The sequence below is a fragment of the Tenrec ecaudatus genome, chromosome 6 (genome assembly GCF_050624435.1).
Source record: "Tenrec ecaudatus isolate mTenEca1 chromosome 6, mTenEca1.hap1, whole genome shotgun sequence".
Classification (NCBI taxonomy): Eukaryota; Metazoa; Chordata; class Mammalia; order Afrosoricida; family Tenrecidae; genus Tenrec; species Tenrec ecaudatus.
This window is the reverse complement of record NC_134535.1, coordinates 129,207,645-129,220,739: the sequence shown is the minus strand read 5'-3', so window position 1 is coordinate 129,220,739 and position 13,095 is coordinate 129,207,645. Positions and strand designations below refer to the sequence as shown.

Below are 13,095 nucleotides of genomic sequence, written 5' to 3'. Positions count from 1 at the left end.
GTTGCTTGGTGAGTCAGTGGTGAAGCTGGGAGACAGGACCAGGACTGTGTGGTTCCCAAGTCACCTTTCCCATGCACCGTGAGTAAGGACCGAGGGGTTAAGTTGGGTCCATAAGAAGACTCCAGATACCAAGAAGGGAGTTGGAAATTCTTCCTGTGAGGAAAAGATCAATCTCTGTAGGCCCTTAAGTCTGGAGAAAGAGGATTTGGGGTGCTGAGGATTCTTCATGTTGGCAATGTATCTTGCTTAGAGGGTAAGGGCTCTGGGCCCTTGGGTAGCCCACCTAAGGAGGTCGCATGAGGAAGTGGGAAAGGATGGACCTTGGTCACACTTTCTGACAACTATGCTACGTGGATAGAACACAATGATTACGAATAGCATTTGGCACCAGACAAAGAGACTAGGATGAAGTCATACAACTAGAGATTTAAAGTGTCCATCAGGAAGAACTTCCTGACAGGGCTGTGATGCATGACAGAGGTATGCTCCTTCTCTAAGAACCTCTAAGAGGTGGTCTGATTTGAGAGAGAGAGAGAGAGAGAGAGAGAGAGAGAGAGAGAGAGAGAGAGAGAGAGAGAGAGAGAGAAAGAGAGAGAGGAAAGAGAGATTGAGCTATCAACAGAGTCCTAGAGTAAAAGACCACTGAAAACCCAGGACAACGTAGTGGTGGACTGCATCCATTTGTGGAGATGCTGACTGACACCAAGTTGTGCAGTTGTTTTTGTAAGCAAGAGATAGCAGCTTGATTAGAAAAGGCTCTGTCTGGACTTCTGAAGTCACCATGACTCTATTCTTTGGCATTTTGAGATGATATTTGGCAAACTGGCCCAACTCTCTGGGCCTCAGCCTCTAGTGGGAGAGATGGGCAGATCTCTGGGGATTTTTATTTTTCTGGTTTGTGTGTGTGTTGGGGAGAATTCGACAAAACTATAATTTCATATTCCATAGAGGGCAATTAAGAGTTGATTCAAGACTTCTCCCCTGGAACAAAAAAAAAAGGGAAAAGATACAGGCTTTTAAACATAAGGTAGACAAAAAGAGGGCAATCACAATCTTCTATTGTTTCAAAGTGTGTTCCCCTCTGGTCACATGTCATGTTCCCTTGGGACTGGAACCCATTTCTGCTTTCCGAAGAGAAAACTCTTTTTGGTTAGGCACAGAAGGATAGCTAATCAGACTTTGACTAGCGTCACTGGGAAACACCAGATGGATTGGACCCATGTGATATAGATAAAAAAATCTCTTTCTGCTAACCCAAGGAAAACAACCGGCTGTCTCTGCCACGCTGGAAGATGTCTACTCTCTCCTCTAGGGTCATGATGAGTTGGAATGGACTCACAGGCAATGAGTTTTCTTCCTTGCTCTTTATTTATTTATTTCTTTTACTTGTGTAGCCTGGCTAACAAGTCACTCAACCACTCCGCGCCTCATCTCCTTATCCGTGAAGTGTGAGTAGGAATGGTGCCCGACTCATGGGATCATTCTGCGGATCAAATCATGCTTGGAGCTTGGCTTTCAATGACTACTCGCTGGTGATATTAATCCTTGTTTACCTTGGTATCATTAGAAATGCCACCACCATCTGAGATGGTTGTGATATTCCTTTAACCTTTCCGTCCCTGGAGGTAACCCTCCATTAGCAACCAGGTTACGCGTTTCCGGTACGAACAAACCTAATCTAAGCTTTTCAAAATTCTCTTAGTGTCTGACTCGATATCCTCTATTTTCTCCTCAACTGATGCAACGACTTCTCCACAATTGCCTCTTTAGCTTTTACCCTGCTCCAGGCGCTGTACAGTGACGGGGAGAGCAGATTTCTGGTAAAACAAGACACAGCTATAAAAACACAACTCCACACATGAAGAATGGGGTTTAAAGTTGAAGTTAGCTGTCAGTAAGTTCAAGGAAACTTGGAGAGGGGGCTAGGGGAAAAAAGAAGGGCTGGGCTTGAGGCTTGCAGGCTTGATGGTGATAGTGGTGTTGCAGCTGCTGAGTTGGTTCCGACTCCTAACGACCTTGTGCGCAGCAGAAGGAAACACTGCCCAATCCTGCTCCGTCTCACAGAGCTTGTTCCGTTGGAGGCCATTGTTGCAGCCGCTGTGTTCATTCGTCTTGTTGAGGGCCTTCCTCTGTTTCTCGGCCCCTCTGCTGTACTGAGCATGATGTCCTTCTCCAGGGACCGGTAGCTCCGGACAACAAGGCCCAAGGACTGGAGAGGAAGTCCTCCAGCTCTACTTCTCCCAAGATAGACTGGTTGTCCTTCGGCAGTCCTTGGTACTTTCAGCATTCTTCCCCAGCACCGTCATTCACATGTATCGATTCTTCTTTGGCCTTCATTATGCCCTGTCTATCTTCCACTTGCATATGATGAGGCAGTGGAAATTCCACGACATGGGTCAGGTGGACCTTAGTCCTCAAAGCAATCACCTTGCTTGTTCAACACTTTAAAGAGGTCTTATTCAACAGGCTCACTCCATGCCATGTGCTCTGTGATCTCTTGACTGATGCTTCCACGAGCCTTGAAGGTGGACCCAAGTAAGGTGAAATCCTTGACAATGTCAAGGATTGGTAGTATATGAAAATACACACCAAGCAAGGGATGACGTCAGGTGGGGAGGACTATAGGGAGTGGAGAGAAACTATGGAAACAAAGATGCAGAAGATGTGAACAAAGAAACCCCCTGAGCCAACCAGCCCGAAACAGAGACTTTCGGGCAGGGACCAAGGAGGGAGCAAAGGTAGGAGGGAACATATGTTGACTTCAGAAGAGTCATTATCATTGACGGGCTTTCCGTTCTTGTGCTGGACTGTTGCATTGTCAGATGTCCTCAAGTCAATTTCAGCTCACAGCAACTCCGTGTTGACCGCGGAATTGCTTCTATAAGGGTTTCTTGGCTATCATCTCTGCAGGAGCAGAGCACCAGGTCTTTCCTCCGCAGAGCTGGTAGGTGGGCTAGAAGAAGAGCAGCTGATCTCTTGGTTATACAGCGGAGGGCTTAAACATGACACCTCCAGAGCCTCTTTGTACGGGATGACAGAGTTTCTCTGGAGACTCACTGAAATTTCGTGTTGGATGAGTTCTGATGCAGCATCCAGCCCTCTGTCTAGGTTGAAGAGAGAGATATCACCCTCATCCCCAATGGCAAGGGACACAGAATTAGATGGTGGTAGAGGCTAAAGAAGAGTCTAGGTAGCCAAGGTCTATGGCAACTCCTGTTGATTAATTCCTAAAGAAGGCCTGTGTGTGGGTAAGAACTCACAACCTTGATTTCTCCCAGCTCACTCCCAATGGGAGTCTTTAGAGCCAAGCTAGCATCAGTTACCCCAAGTATCATAGTCATTGATTGATTCCAGGTCCTGAGCTCCCTAGATCGCACAAATCTACTCTTTTTCTGAGAAAGGAACCAGCAAGAATCACATGACTTGATTGTATAGACGAGGAGAGAACTTGATAAGCCCTATCAGGCATGCACATAGTTCTTGAGGCAATGTTGCCTGGTGATGAAATCAACATAAGTTCCCATCTGGGACACAGCACTTCCCACATGTGTGACTTCAGGCAAGTTTCTTAACCTTGCTGTCTCCTATTTTGCTCATCTTCTAAATGGGAATACGGTAACTCGAAGCTGCTACGGTTCTTTGAGAATTAAATGATATAATATTGCCAATGAGTTACTAAGAGCCATTTGGTGAGTGAATCACACTGCTTAGCTGTTTGCATACCGATTGTTTATAGAGATTCGAGGAAATCATCTGGTAGGCTGAGTCAAGAAAACAAAGGCACAGACAAGATTTATATAAGAAAGAGAAGCGAGGGAGGGAAAAACTACCAACAGACTGCCAGTGGTGAATCTTGCTTGCATAATTTCGGGGATGAAGTCATTAGCTAGAAGCAAGCAAAGAGATTCATCAAAGTGTTTGCTTCCCATTGGTCCTGGAGTAGGCCAGCTAGGAGTATCACCAACAAAACAAGGTCAGTTGTTGGTGCATTCTCCAGACGGCACAGCAGGCTTCCTGTGCAATGTCTGCGAGTGCCTTTCCATCGGAACCTCTGCCTTCAGACAGGTCTGTCTTGTTCATGCTCCTGAGAACGCGTCCATCTACATAAAGCACTTAGTACCATGCCCGGTGCATAGTAAGCAGTATTCATATTCTTCTGTGGCTTCACCGCAAATGAAAGGACACAGAAATAGCATGTTTGAGCTTTGGGCTGGTCAGATTAAACCTCAGGATAGAAGGTGGAGGGGAGGTAGGTACAGGGGACATGCTATTCATTTTGTCAGCCTAACCTCTGGATGTTCTTGGCCTTGGTTGGAGGTGATCCAGCTGCATATGCACAATAGTATGACATGTTTGCATTCTATTGATCATGGCATGCAGACGTTCTATAGGCATGTGTTTGATTGGCAGGAGAACTAAAGACCTCCTTGGATGAGAAGATTAAGTTTTACAATAAGAAGTACCCAGGACTGCTGAAAATAATACGACACACTAAGAGACAAGGTCTTGCTCAATCTCGCAACACTGGCTGGGCAGCTGCCACGGCTGATGTGGTTGTCATCCTGGATGCTCATATTGAAGTGAACCTTGGGTGGTAAGAGATTTCTTCCTCGAGGACAGGGGAGAAATAGATTGTGTGCATTTACTTTTATTGAAAACAAAATGGGGTATTGTGGAAATAGGGACAGTCAACAAAAATTGGCCAACAGAGGAGCTCGAAAGAGACTCAAGGCTTTTGGGGAACTTGATTGGCACAGAGGAGAGAACAAAGCAAAGTTGTAGGTTTGGAGGAATGAGAGTTGGATCGTGGCTCTGACTTTGCCAACTGCCTTGTGTGACTTTGAGCAAATCGCTTCTAACTACGCACGTGTGCCTTTAGCTGCAAAGTGAAGAGATTGCCCCTTGGTGATGCCTAGGATTGTCCCCAGCCCTGAACGACAAGATACAAAGAGAGCTCTGTTTTCTGGAAAATATGGAAGTCATATAACAAAGAGATAGCACTTTGGAAACAGACCCAAGAAATAACAAATTCAGGCAGTATAGTGAAGGTCCTGGCTCACAATGACCTGAGGCTGGAAGTTGGGTCTTAATCTCCAATCTCCGTTTGACACGTGTCAGTTGCTAGCAGACCCAGGTTGTCAAGGAAATACAGATTCTCTGACTCTGGAGAGACCAGCTCACCACCCAGCACAGTTTAGAGCAGTGGTTCTCAAACTTCCCAATGCCATGACCCTTTAATACAGTTCCTCATGTGGTGCGGACCCTCCAAACATAAAATTATTTTCGTTGCTACTTCATCACTGTCATTTTGCTACTGTTATGAATCGGGGGACCCCGGTGGAAGGGTCGTTTGACTCCCCAAAGGGGTCGCGACCCACAGGTTGAGAACCACTGGTTTAGATGAAGAAAGCACTGAATGTCGGGAGCAAGGTGTTTGTTGTGACTTTGCTTCTTCCTGATGTTTGCTGTCTTATGTCCAAGTCAGCCTCACACCACACTCCTCTTCTAGGGCAGAGCCCATCCTGGCTCGAATTCAGGAAGACCGAACGGTGATTGTGTCTCCAGTGTTCGACAACATCCACTTTGACACCTTCAATGTGCAAAAGTATGCATTGGCGATGGATGGGTTTAACTGGGAGCTGTGGTGTCGGTATGACAGCCTGCCACAGTCTTGGATGGACCTGCATGATCCCACGGCTCCAGTCAAGTAAGTGTGGAGGAGGCTCAGGGAGCATGATTAGCACAGGGGGAGACAGAATTGCACTAAGAGATTTTCTTATCTCTGCTGCTAGTGATGGAGGTCAATAGAAGGAGTGGATGGGGAGTCAGAGGTGCAGGATAGAGGGTTAGAACCAACTGTCTTGTTCCAGGTAAAGAATCACAGACACCTTGGGCTGTTTAGGGGCTCAGAAGAAGAAGAAGCAGAAGCAGAAGCAGAAGCAGGAGAAGAAGAAGAAGAAGAAGAAGAAGAAGAAGGAGGAGGAGGAGGAGGAGGAGGAGGAGGAGGAGGAGGAGAAGAAGAAGAAGAAGAAGAAGAAGAAGAAGAAGAAGAAGAAGAAGAAGAAGAAGAAGAAGAAGAAGAAGGAGAAATTGAAGCAAAGGAAATATGTCACATTCAAAATGTGTTTGTTGGGGAAGACAAGGCGGAGTTCACAAGCAAAGACGTGGAGATACTAAGTGATGATTTTACAAAGTGACGGGGCAGGAGAAAGGGAGGCTGCATGCATGTCCTTAGTCTAGTTTGATGATTTAGGGAGGATTAAATTTTTGTTTTTATTGTAGTGAAAATATCTATAATACGTACAGCAACTCAAATGATATCTACATAGATAATTTGGGGCCATTGATTATGGTCTTCAAGCTGTACAATTATTCTTCCTGTTCTTTTTCAAATGAGTCCATCACCATTAACATAAGCTCACTGCCTGCTAAGCAAAAATGTTCCCCCTATCCCACCCTGTCCCTCCACCTTTGATAACCACTGATACTTTTTTGGTTTCCCTATATTTGGTTATTGCATATGAATGAGATCATGTGATATTTGTCCTTTTGAATTGAACTTGTTTTGTTCAGCATGGTTTCAAATAATAGCCCCCCTGTGTCTACAGTACATTGTATTTATGGTTTAGATGATTCTGTCACATAGATAGGATTTTAGACCTCAAAACACCATTGGGCTTCCCAACCCTTCCTTCCATTTTAACCCGTTCTTCATAATATGGTTGGTAATTCTCTTGCCTTGTGTTCTACAGAAGTCCTTCCATCATGGGCATCCTGGCTGCGAACAGGCTCTTCATGGGTGAGATCGGGGCCCTGGATGGTGGAATGCTGGTCTATGGAGGAGAGAACGTGGAATTTAGCCTGAGGGTGGGTACATTTCCTTCTCTTTATGGGGCAAAATATAAAGGGAGATAAGAGGAGGATCTTTGGAAACTTAGAGCAAGACTGACTGCTCTTGAATCAAGAGTTGGACAAATGATCATGTCATTGTACAAGGAAAAAGAGGTATGGGGTGTCTAGAGTGGAGCTTCCTGCTAGGGACGTATATGCTTTGGATTGTATGGGTGGGAAGGGGCCAGGGTGCGGCTTAGCAGGCAGTCTCCATATTTCCCCAAAGCACACCTCCTATTCATAAAACAGCACCTGGAATAAGTCAACTCTGGGGCGGGCAATGTCCTGCAAATTTTACAATGGAAACTGTTTTGTCAAAGACAGTGAACACTAGGGGGGGGGGGGGAGGAAGAGGGATCAGGGAACGTAGACTGGTGGGCGGGACATTGGCTCCTGTAGGAATAACTAGCACAGTGGCCGCCACGAGGACGTCTGTGCAGCTGCGTCATGTTGGCGGTTATTGGTAGGGGCGTGGTCACAGCAGCCCTGCACACACGGAAAGAGGCCCCGCCTGGCCCCGCGCCACCCTCACAGCCGATATGTTCGAGCCCATTGTGGCGTCGCAGGCACGGTGGCAGCCCATCTCAATATGTCGTCTTGTCTAGTACAGCATTGACATCCTTGAACCCATTCCGTTTCTGACCAACTTCCTGTGTGTCTTGGACAGCAATGGCTTTACCTCTAGCTGCGCTGCCCTTTCTCACCCGGCTTGCTCTTCGTACTTGCTTCTATCAGACACCTGGATTGTAGTACTCCCAAGGGAATCAGAGACCTGGGTGGTCCAGTGGTAGAATTGTCAACGTCCACAAGGGAGACCCAGGTTCTGTTCCTGACCAGTGCTTTTCTGGACATGGAGGCTTGCAGACAGCTATGATGCTGAACAAATTTCAGTAGAGCTTCTAGATCAAGATGGATTAGCGGGGGAAGGCCTGGTCATCTACTTCTGAAAAAAATAAGCCAGTGAGCAGTGAAGCCCATTGATCCCAATGCTTTAATCTGCAGCCAATCATGATAAAGGTGCAGATCCAGCTGTGCACGGGGTCACCACGCGCTGGTGATTGACTTGACAGACACTAACAATAGCAAGAAGAGAATTCAAGGTTCAAATTCAGATGTCTGGAGAAATTCCAAGCGCAGGTTCATGCCATACCTGTGTATCAGTTAGTTATTGTCACAAAAATCCCATGTAACAAATGAGTCCAAATGCGATGTCTTAAAACGATGATGTATTTTCACAGATAAGCAGATCCAGCTGGTCTTGGTTGGGGACACTCTATTACACATATGCTTATCCTGGGGCCCAAGTTGCAAGGGCCTTGAAAATATTCTTCCCCCTGAGCACTGGAGGATGTGGAGGATACATGGAAACCCTTGAGGCTCCTTAGAGCCTGGACTTAGAACATTCGTTTTAAGTTCCTTCTCATTGGTTAAAGAAGTCATAATCCAAGTCAAGAAGCCAGGGGATAAATTTTGGCCAAATGGGGTGGGTTGAACAATTGTGACCTATAAATTCAACCTATTGCACTCAATGAACAACAGGTTGGATGCTATTACAATATCTCTCCCCAGAATATATTCTTCCCTCTTCTGTACAAATCTAATTCACAGGTAAGTAGGAGCAATAGATGGTCTGTTCCAGTCGGTCCTAACCATGTTTTGGCTACTGATAATTGTATTCCCATAGACTCTTCCTCCAGACAGAATCAATTAGACTTCCGTATATTCTGTCTGGTGAAGACCATGTGTACAGTTGCCATTTGTGTTGTTGGGAAAAAAGAGTCGTTTGCAACGAAGACATCATTGGTTTTGAAAAATTGGGTCATGTGATTTCCAGCTTCCTTTCGATCACAAGGCCCCATTTCCCAGCTACTGTTCCTTTCTCTTTGTTTTCAACTTTCAAGTTCCAATGGGCAATAATTATTTAAGCATCTAGTTTGCTTGCTGGATCGATTTCTAACCGAAGAAGTTAGTAGAATTCTTCAAATTCTTCATCACTATCTTTAGTGATTGGTGCATAAATTTGAACAATAGTGATATTAATTGTATTTTCTTAAAGGCATGTAGATATTATCCTATCATAGAAAGAATTGTATTTCAAGATATGTCTTGAAATTTAGTTTTTCCTCTTGAGTTTGCCATTCATTTCACCGTGGACTCTATGATTGTCTGAATCATGATCGTTAATACCAGTCCGTCTAGCTCACGATGCCTACGCTCGTCATCTCTATATGCCCCGTTTCATTTTTTGACAACTTCCAACTGATGTCTGGCACGCACACACAAAATGAGAAATTATTAGTTTGTGTACTAATAATGATTCCCACCACATTACATTGGGTCTCTACTTTCCAGAGATTTGAATGAATTTAGCTGTAACCTCAACCCCCCAATTTAGAGCCCCCAATCCTTCCTGGTTTTCCTTTGAGTTTCTCTTGCTCTTTCCTGCTCTATTCTTCTGTGCCTCCTCTGACTCCGTTTTCCATGTTTAACCCCCCCATTAACATTTCCACAAGAAAGAACACTTCTTTCAGGTTTTGTGACTTGTTTATCAACTTTGATGAATGTGTAGAGAATGGTTGCAGTGTCTTACCAAAACATTTAGATCCATTCAGGTCCCTTGGTTTGCATGTGTGTCTGGTTCCTTCTTAAAAACTCTACTCCCTTTAAAGTATTGGAAAGCAAGGACATGACTTTGAGGATTAAGGCACGCCTGGCTGATGTAAGCTGTGGTATTTCCAGTCACTTCCTATGCATGTTAAAGTTGGAGATTGAAGAAGGAAGACCAAAGAAGAATCGACGCATTTGAACTATGGATTGCCAAAAGAACAAATAGGTGTGTCCTGGAAGAAGTACAACTAGAATGCTCCTGGAGCAAGCATGGAGAGACTTTGTCTCATATAGTTTGGACATGTTATCAGGAGAGATCAGTCTCTGGAGAAGCACATCATGCTTGGTAAAGTGGGGAGGCAGTGATAGCACCTACAAACAACAACAACAATCACGTGTGGAGGAGCCCTGGTGGGTCATGCATTGGGCAATCTTTCTGGTTAACAGTTGCTCCTCAGGAGAAAGATTTACAGTATCAGAAGCCCACAAGGGCAGTTCCACCCTGTCCTTTGGGGCCGCACTGTGTAGGAACTGAGTTTGATTTGGGGTTTTGGATTCCGTGTTAGCATCGGTGTTTTATTCCGGCATCTAGCAGTCACTGGCCGAGATGGTACTCACGAATGTGGGTCAATGGGAATGGATGTTTGGGCTGATGGGCAGGAAAGGAAAACTAGCATGTGTGGGGCATTGTGTAGTCCTGGTACTCTGCCAGGGCTTCACATATTGACTGCCTGGGTCCAGAAGCCAGCTTTGGCATTTACTAGGTGGATTCACATTGGTAAGTAACTTAGATGGGCATAGTAATACCTATATAGTGACAGTTACTTCAGGAAATGTTAAGGTAATGTGTGACACAAAAGAAGCCATTGATATTTTAAGTAGGGAGGAGCCCTGGTGGTGTAGCCGTTACACATTGGGCTGCGATCTTCATGGTTGGCAGTTTGAAGCTTCTAGCAGCAGCAAGGGAGACAGACTGGGCTTTCTACTCCTGTAAATAGTTACAGTCTTGGAAACCCACAGGGGGTCACTATGAGTCAGCATGGACTCGATGGTGGTCAGAGAGAAATGTGGAGGTCTCATGCTAACTACCATTGAGTCAATGCTGACTCACAGTGACCCTGAAGGATGGGCTAGAACTGTCTCCAGTGGGTTTCCAAGACTGTCACTCTTTATTGGAGTAGCAAATCCCGTCATTATCCTGAGGAGCAATGGGTAATTTCAAACTGTTGACCTTGTCGTTAGCAGTCCAACCTGTAACCGCTACTCCACCAGGGCTTGGGGGCTCTGGGGGGACACAAATCAATCTGTAAGAACAATCATGGCCACTTCCTGTCAATCCGACAGCATTAGACATTCCTATCATTTCTCAGGATACAGACCCTATTTGCTAAGATATATATCAGAATGTATGTACCCATTTATAATTGGGTCATAAATCACGGTCTCTCTTGGTCTAGAATTGACGTGCACTAGTTATCATTTTTGGGTAACATTATCATCACAAACGCAGAGGTTTTAAACAGCACACCTGTATCATCTCATAGATTCTGGGGGTGAGGCACCCATGTACCCTCTCTGCAAGGCTGCAATCCAAGTGTCAGGTGAGGTTGCGTTCTCACCTGAGGCTTGACCATGGAGGGATCTGCTTCCAAACTCATGTGGTTGTGGGCAGCACTTGAAGACTTCTCAGCTGAGGAAACATTGTGTTTGTTGGCTGGCTGTTAGCCAGAAGCTTGCCTTAACTCCTGGGCACGTGTCCTTCTCCATATGGCGGTCTGTAGCTTGCTCCTTCAAAGTCTTCAAGGAAGAGCATCTCCTGGCATGCTGGATAGTGCAGGCTTGTGCCATATCATCATGTCCACCCTGTCAAAATCTATTGGGCAGAAACAAGTCATGAGTTCTTGCCCACACTGTGGAAAAGGGATTAGGCAAGCTGTTCAGACCAGGAGGTGGGGGGTCGTGGGGCCCTCTAAGAGTCTGTTGCCATGTTACCCTGATCCGGCACCTAAGTCCAGGGAGGATTGTGTCTCTCAGGAATTCAGCATTTTCTTTGGAGACAGAGTACAGAGAGCCTCACCCCTAGTCATAAGGAAGTAGGATTTCAGGAGGTGGTTGAATGGCAGGAGGGAAACATTTTTGGTAAATTTCTTGGGAAGAATGTTTTCCAGAAGCGGTTTGAGAGGCAATATGGAAATGGGAGCGGGAAGACCAGATGGATGCATATTTAAAAACAGTCACAAATGTTGTCTTTCCCTATGCGATGCCGGGAGCCAGGGGCCAGGCTGCTCAGGAGGCGGTTCTCTCTTGCAGGTGTGGCAGTGCGGAGGGAAGATTGAGGTCTTACCCTGTTCCCGGATAGCTCACCTGGAGAGGCACCATAAACCCTATGCTTTGGATCTGGGCCAGGCTTTGAGGCGCAATGCTCTTCGCGTGGCAGAGACCTGGATGGATGAGCACAAGTACATGGTCTACTTGGCCTGGAACTTGCCCCTCGAGGTTTGTCATGAAACTGAAGACTGACCCCCAGCAACAAAGGAAAGAGGAGCAGGTGGTATTCGTGGTGGGGAATGGAAAGGAATGCAGCAAAGTGCCCTCCTCGTCCTAAAGAATTATGGAAAATCCCGATGGCGGGATCATAGTGACACCTGACATGTCTGTAACAGTCCAGGCGCTGTTTCATATGTCCACCCATTTAACCATTATACCTAAGGAGGAGGCAGCGTTTTTATTATTCTAACGTTACCGACGAGGAAAGGGAGGCACAGAGAGTTGGAAGGAGCTTCTTTAAGGTCGTAGGTGGAAGTTTTGAGAAGTTGATAGACTAATGGCAGGAAAAGAGCATGGACTTACTCCATGAACTTGGCAGTCTCCTGACACAGCTGGTTAATGGAAGAGGCAAGATTCCAACCAAGGAAACCGCTTCTAGATCCCAGAGTCTTTGCCACTCTGCTCTGTAGGGACTTCCTTGCTTGGGGAGGGGATGGGAGGGGAGGGGAGTTAGGAAGGCAGTGTCCTGGGAGGAGGGACTGCAGCATGCACATGAATAAGGATGGTCTAGGCGAGGTCATATCTATTCTGGCCACCAGAGGTCAGTGTGACATGCGATGGCTCCTTCCTGAAGTGATCACTGAGTTCAAGTATGCCCAGGTATGGAGTACAGAGGGCTGTCATCTCTTCTCCTCCAGACACCCAACCCAAATGCACTGCCGTCACGTCAGTCCTGACTCACAGCGACCCCCTGTGGGCTTCTGAGACTGTAACTTCTGAGACTGTAACCCATGAGTTAAAAAAAAAAGTTTTATTGACACTTAATCCACATGTCATACAATTCAAGAGTTCGATCTTATCCAGAAGAATTGTACAGTCATTACCATAATCAATTTCAGAATATCCCCCCCCATGATTAAACCCTCTTTAAAATGAACCTTTGGTTCTAGTGCTTCCTCTCCCCCTGCATACATTGTTGACTCCCCAAATCCCCTCAGCCTCTCCTTCTTCCCCACCCACATCCCCTACAAACCCTCGCATCGGTTACTATCTCTATGCATCCACTCCTGTTCTTCACAAACTGGAAAACCCAACAGAGACAGTAAAGAA

At 46.0% G+C, this 13,095-nt stretch overlaps 1 protein-coding gene across 1 annotated transcript in view; it reads left to right on the top strand.

The window, feature by feature from the left end:
- The window catches only part of GALNT8 (polypeptide N-acetylgalactosaminyltransferase 8), a 53,068-nt gene that overhangs the window by 25,511 nt on the left and 14,462 nt on the right, over positions 1-13,095 (top strand). The window contains exons 4-7 of the mRNA XM_075553383.1: positions 4,411-4,594; positions 5,510-5,707; positions 6,753-6,867; positions 11,809-11,994. Coding sequence (XP_075409498.1) covers positions 4,411-4,594; positions 5,510-5,707; positions 6,753-6,867; positions 11,809-11,994 — 683 coding nt within the window. The remainder of the gene's footprint in view (positions 1-4,410; positions 4,595-5,509; positions 5,708-6,752; positions 6,868-11,808; positions 11,995-13,095) is intronic.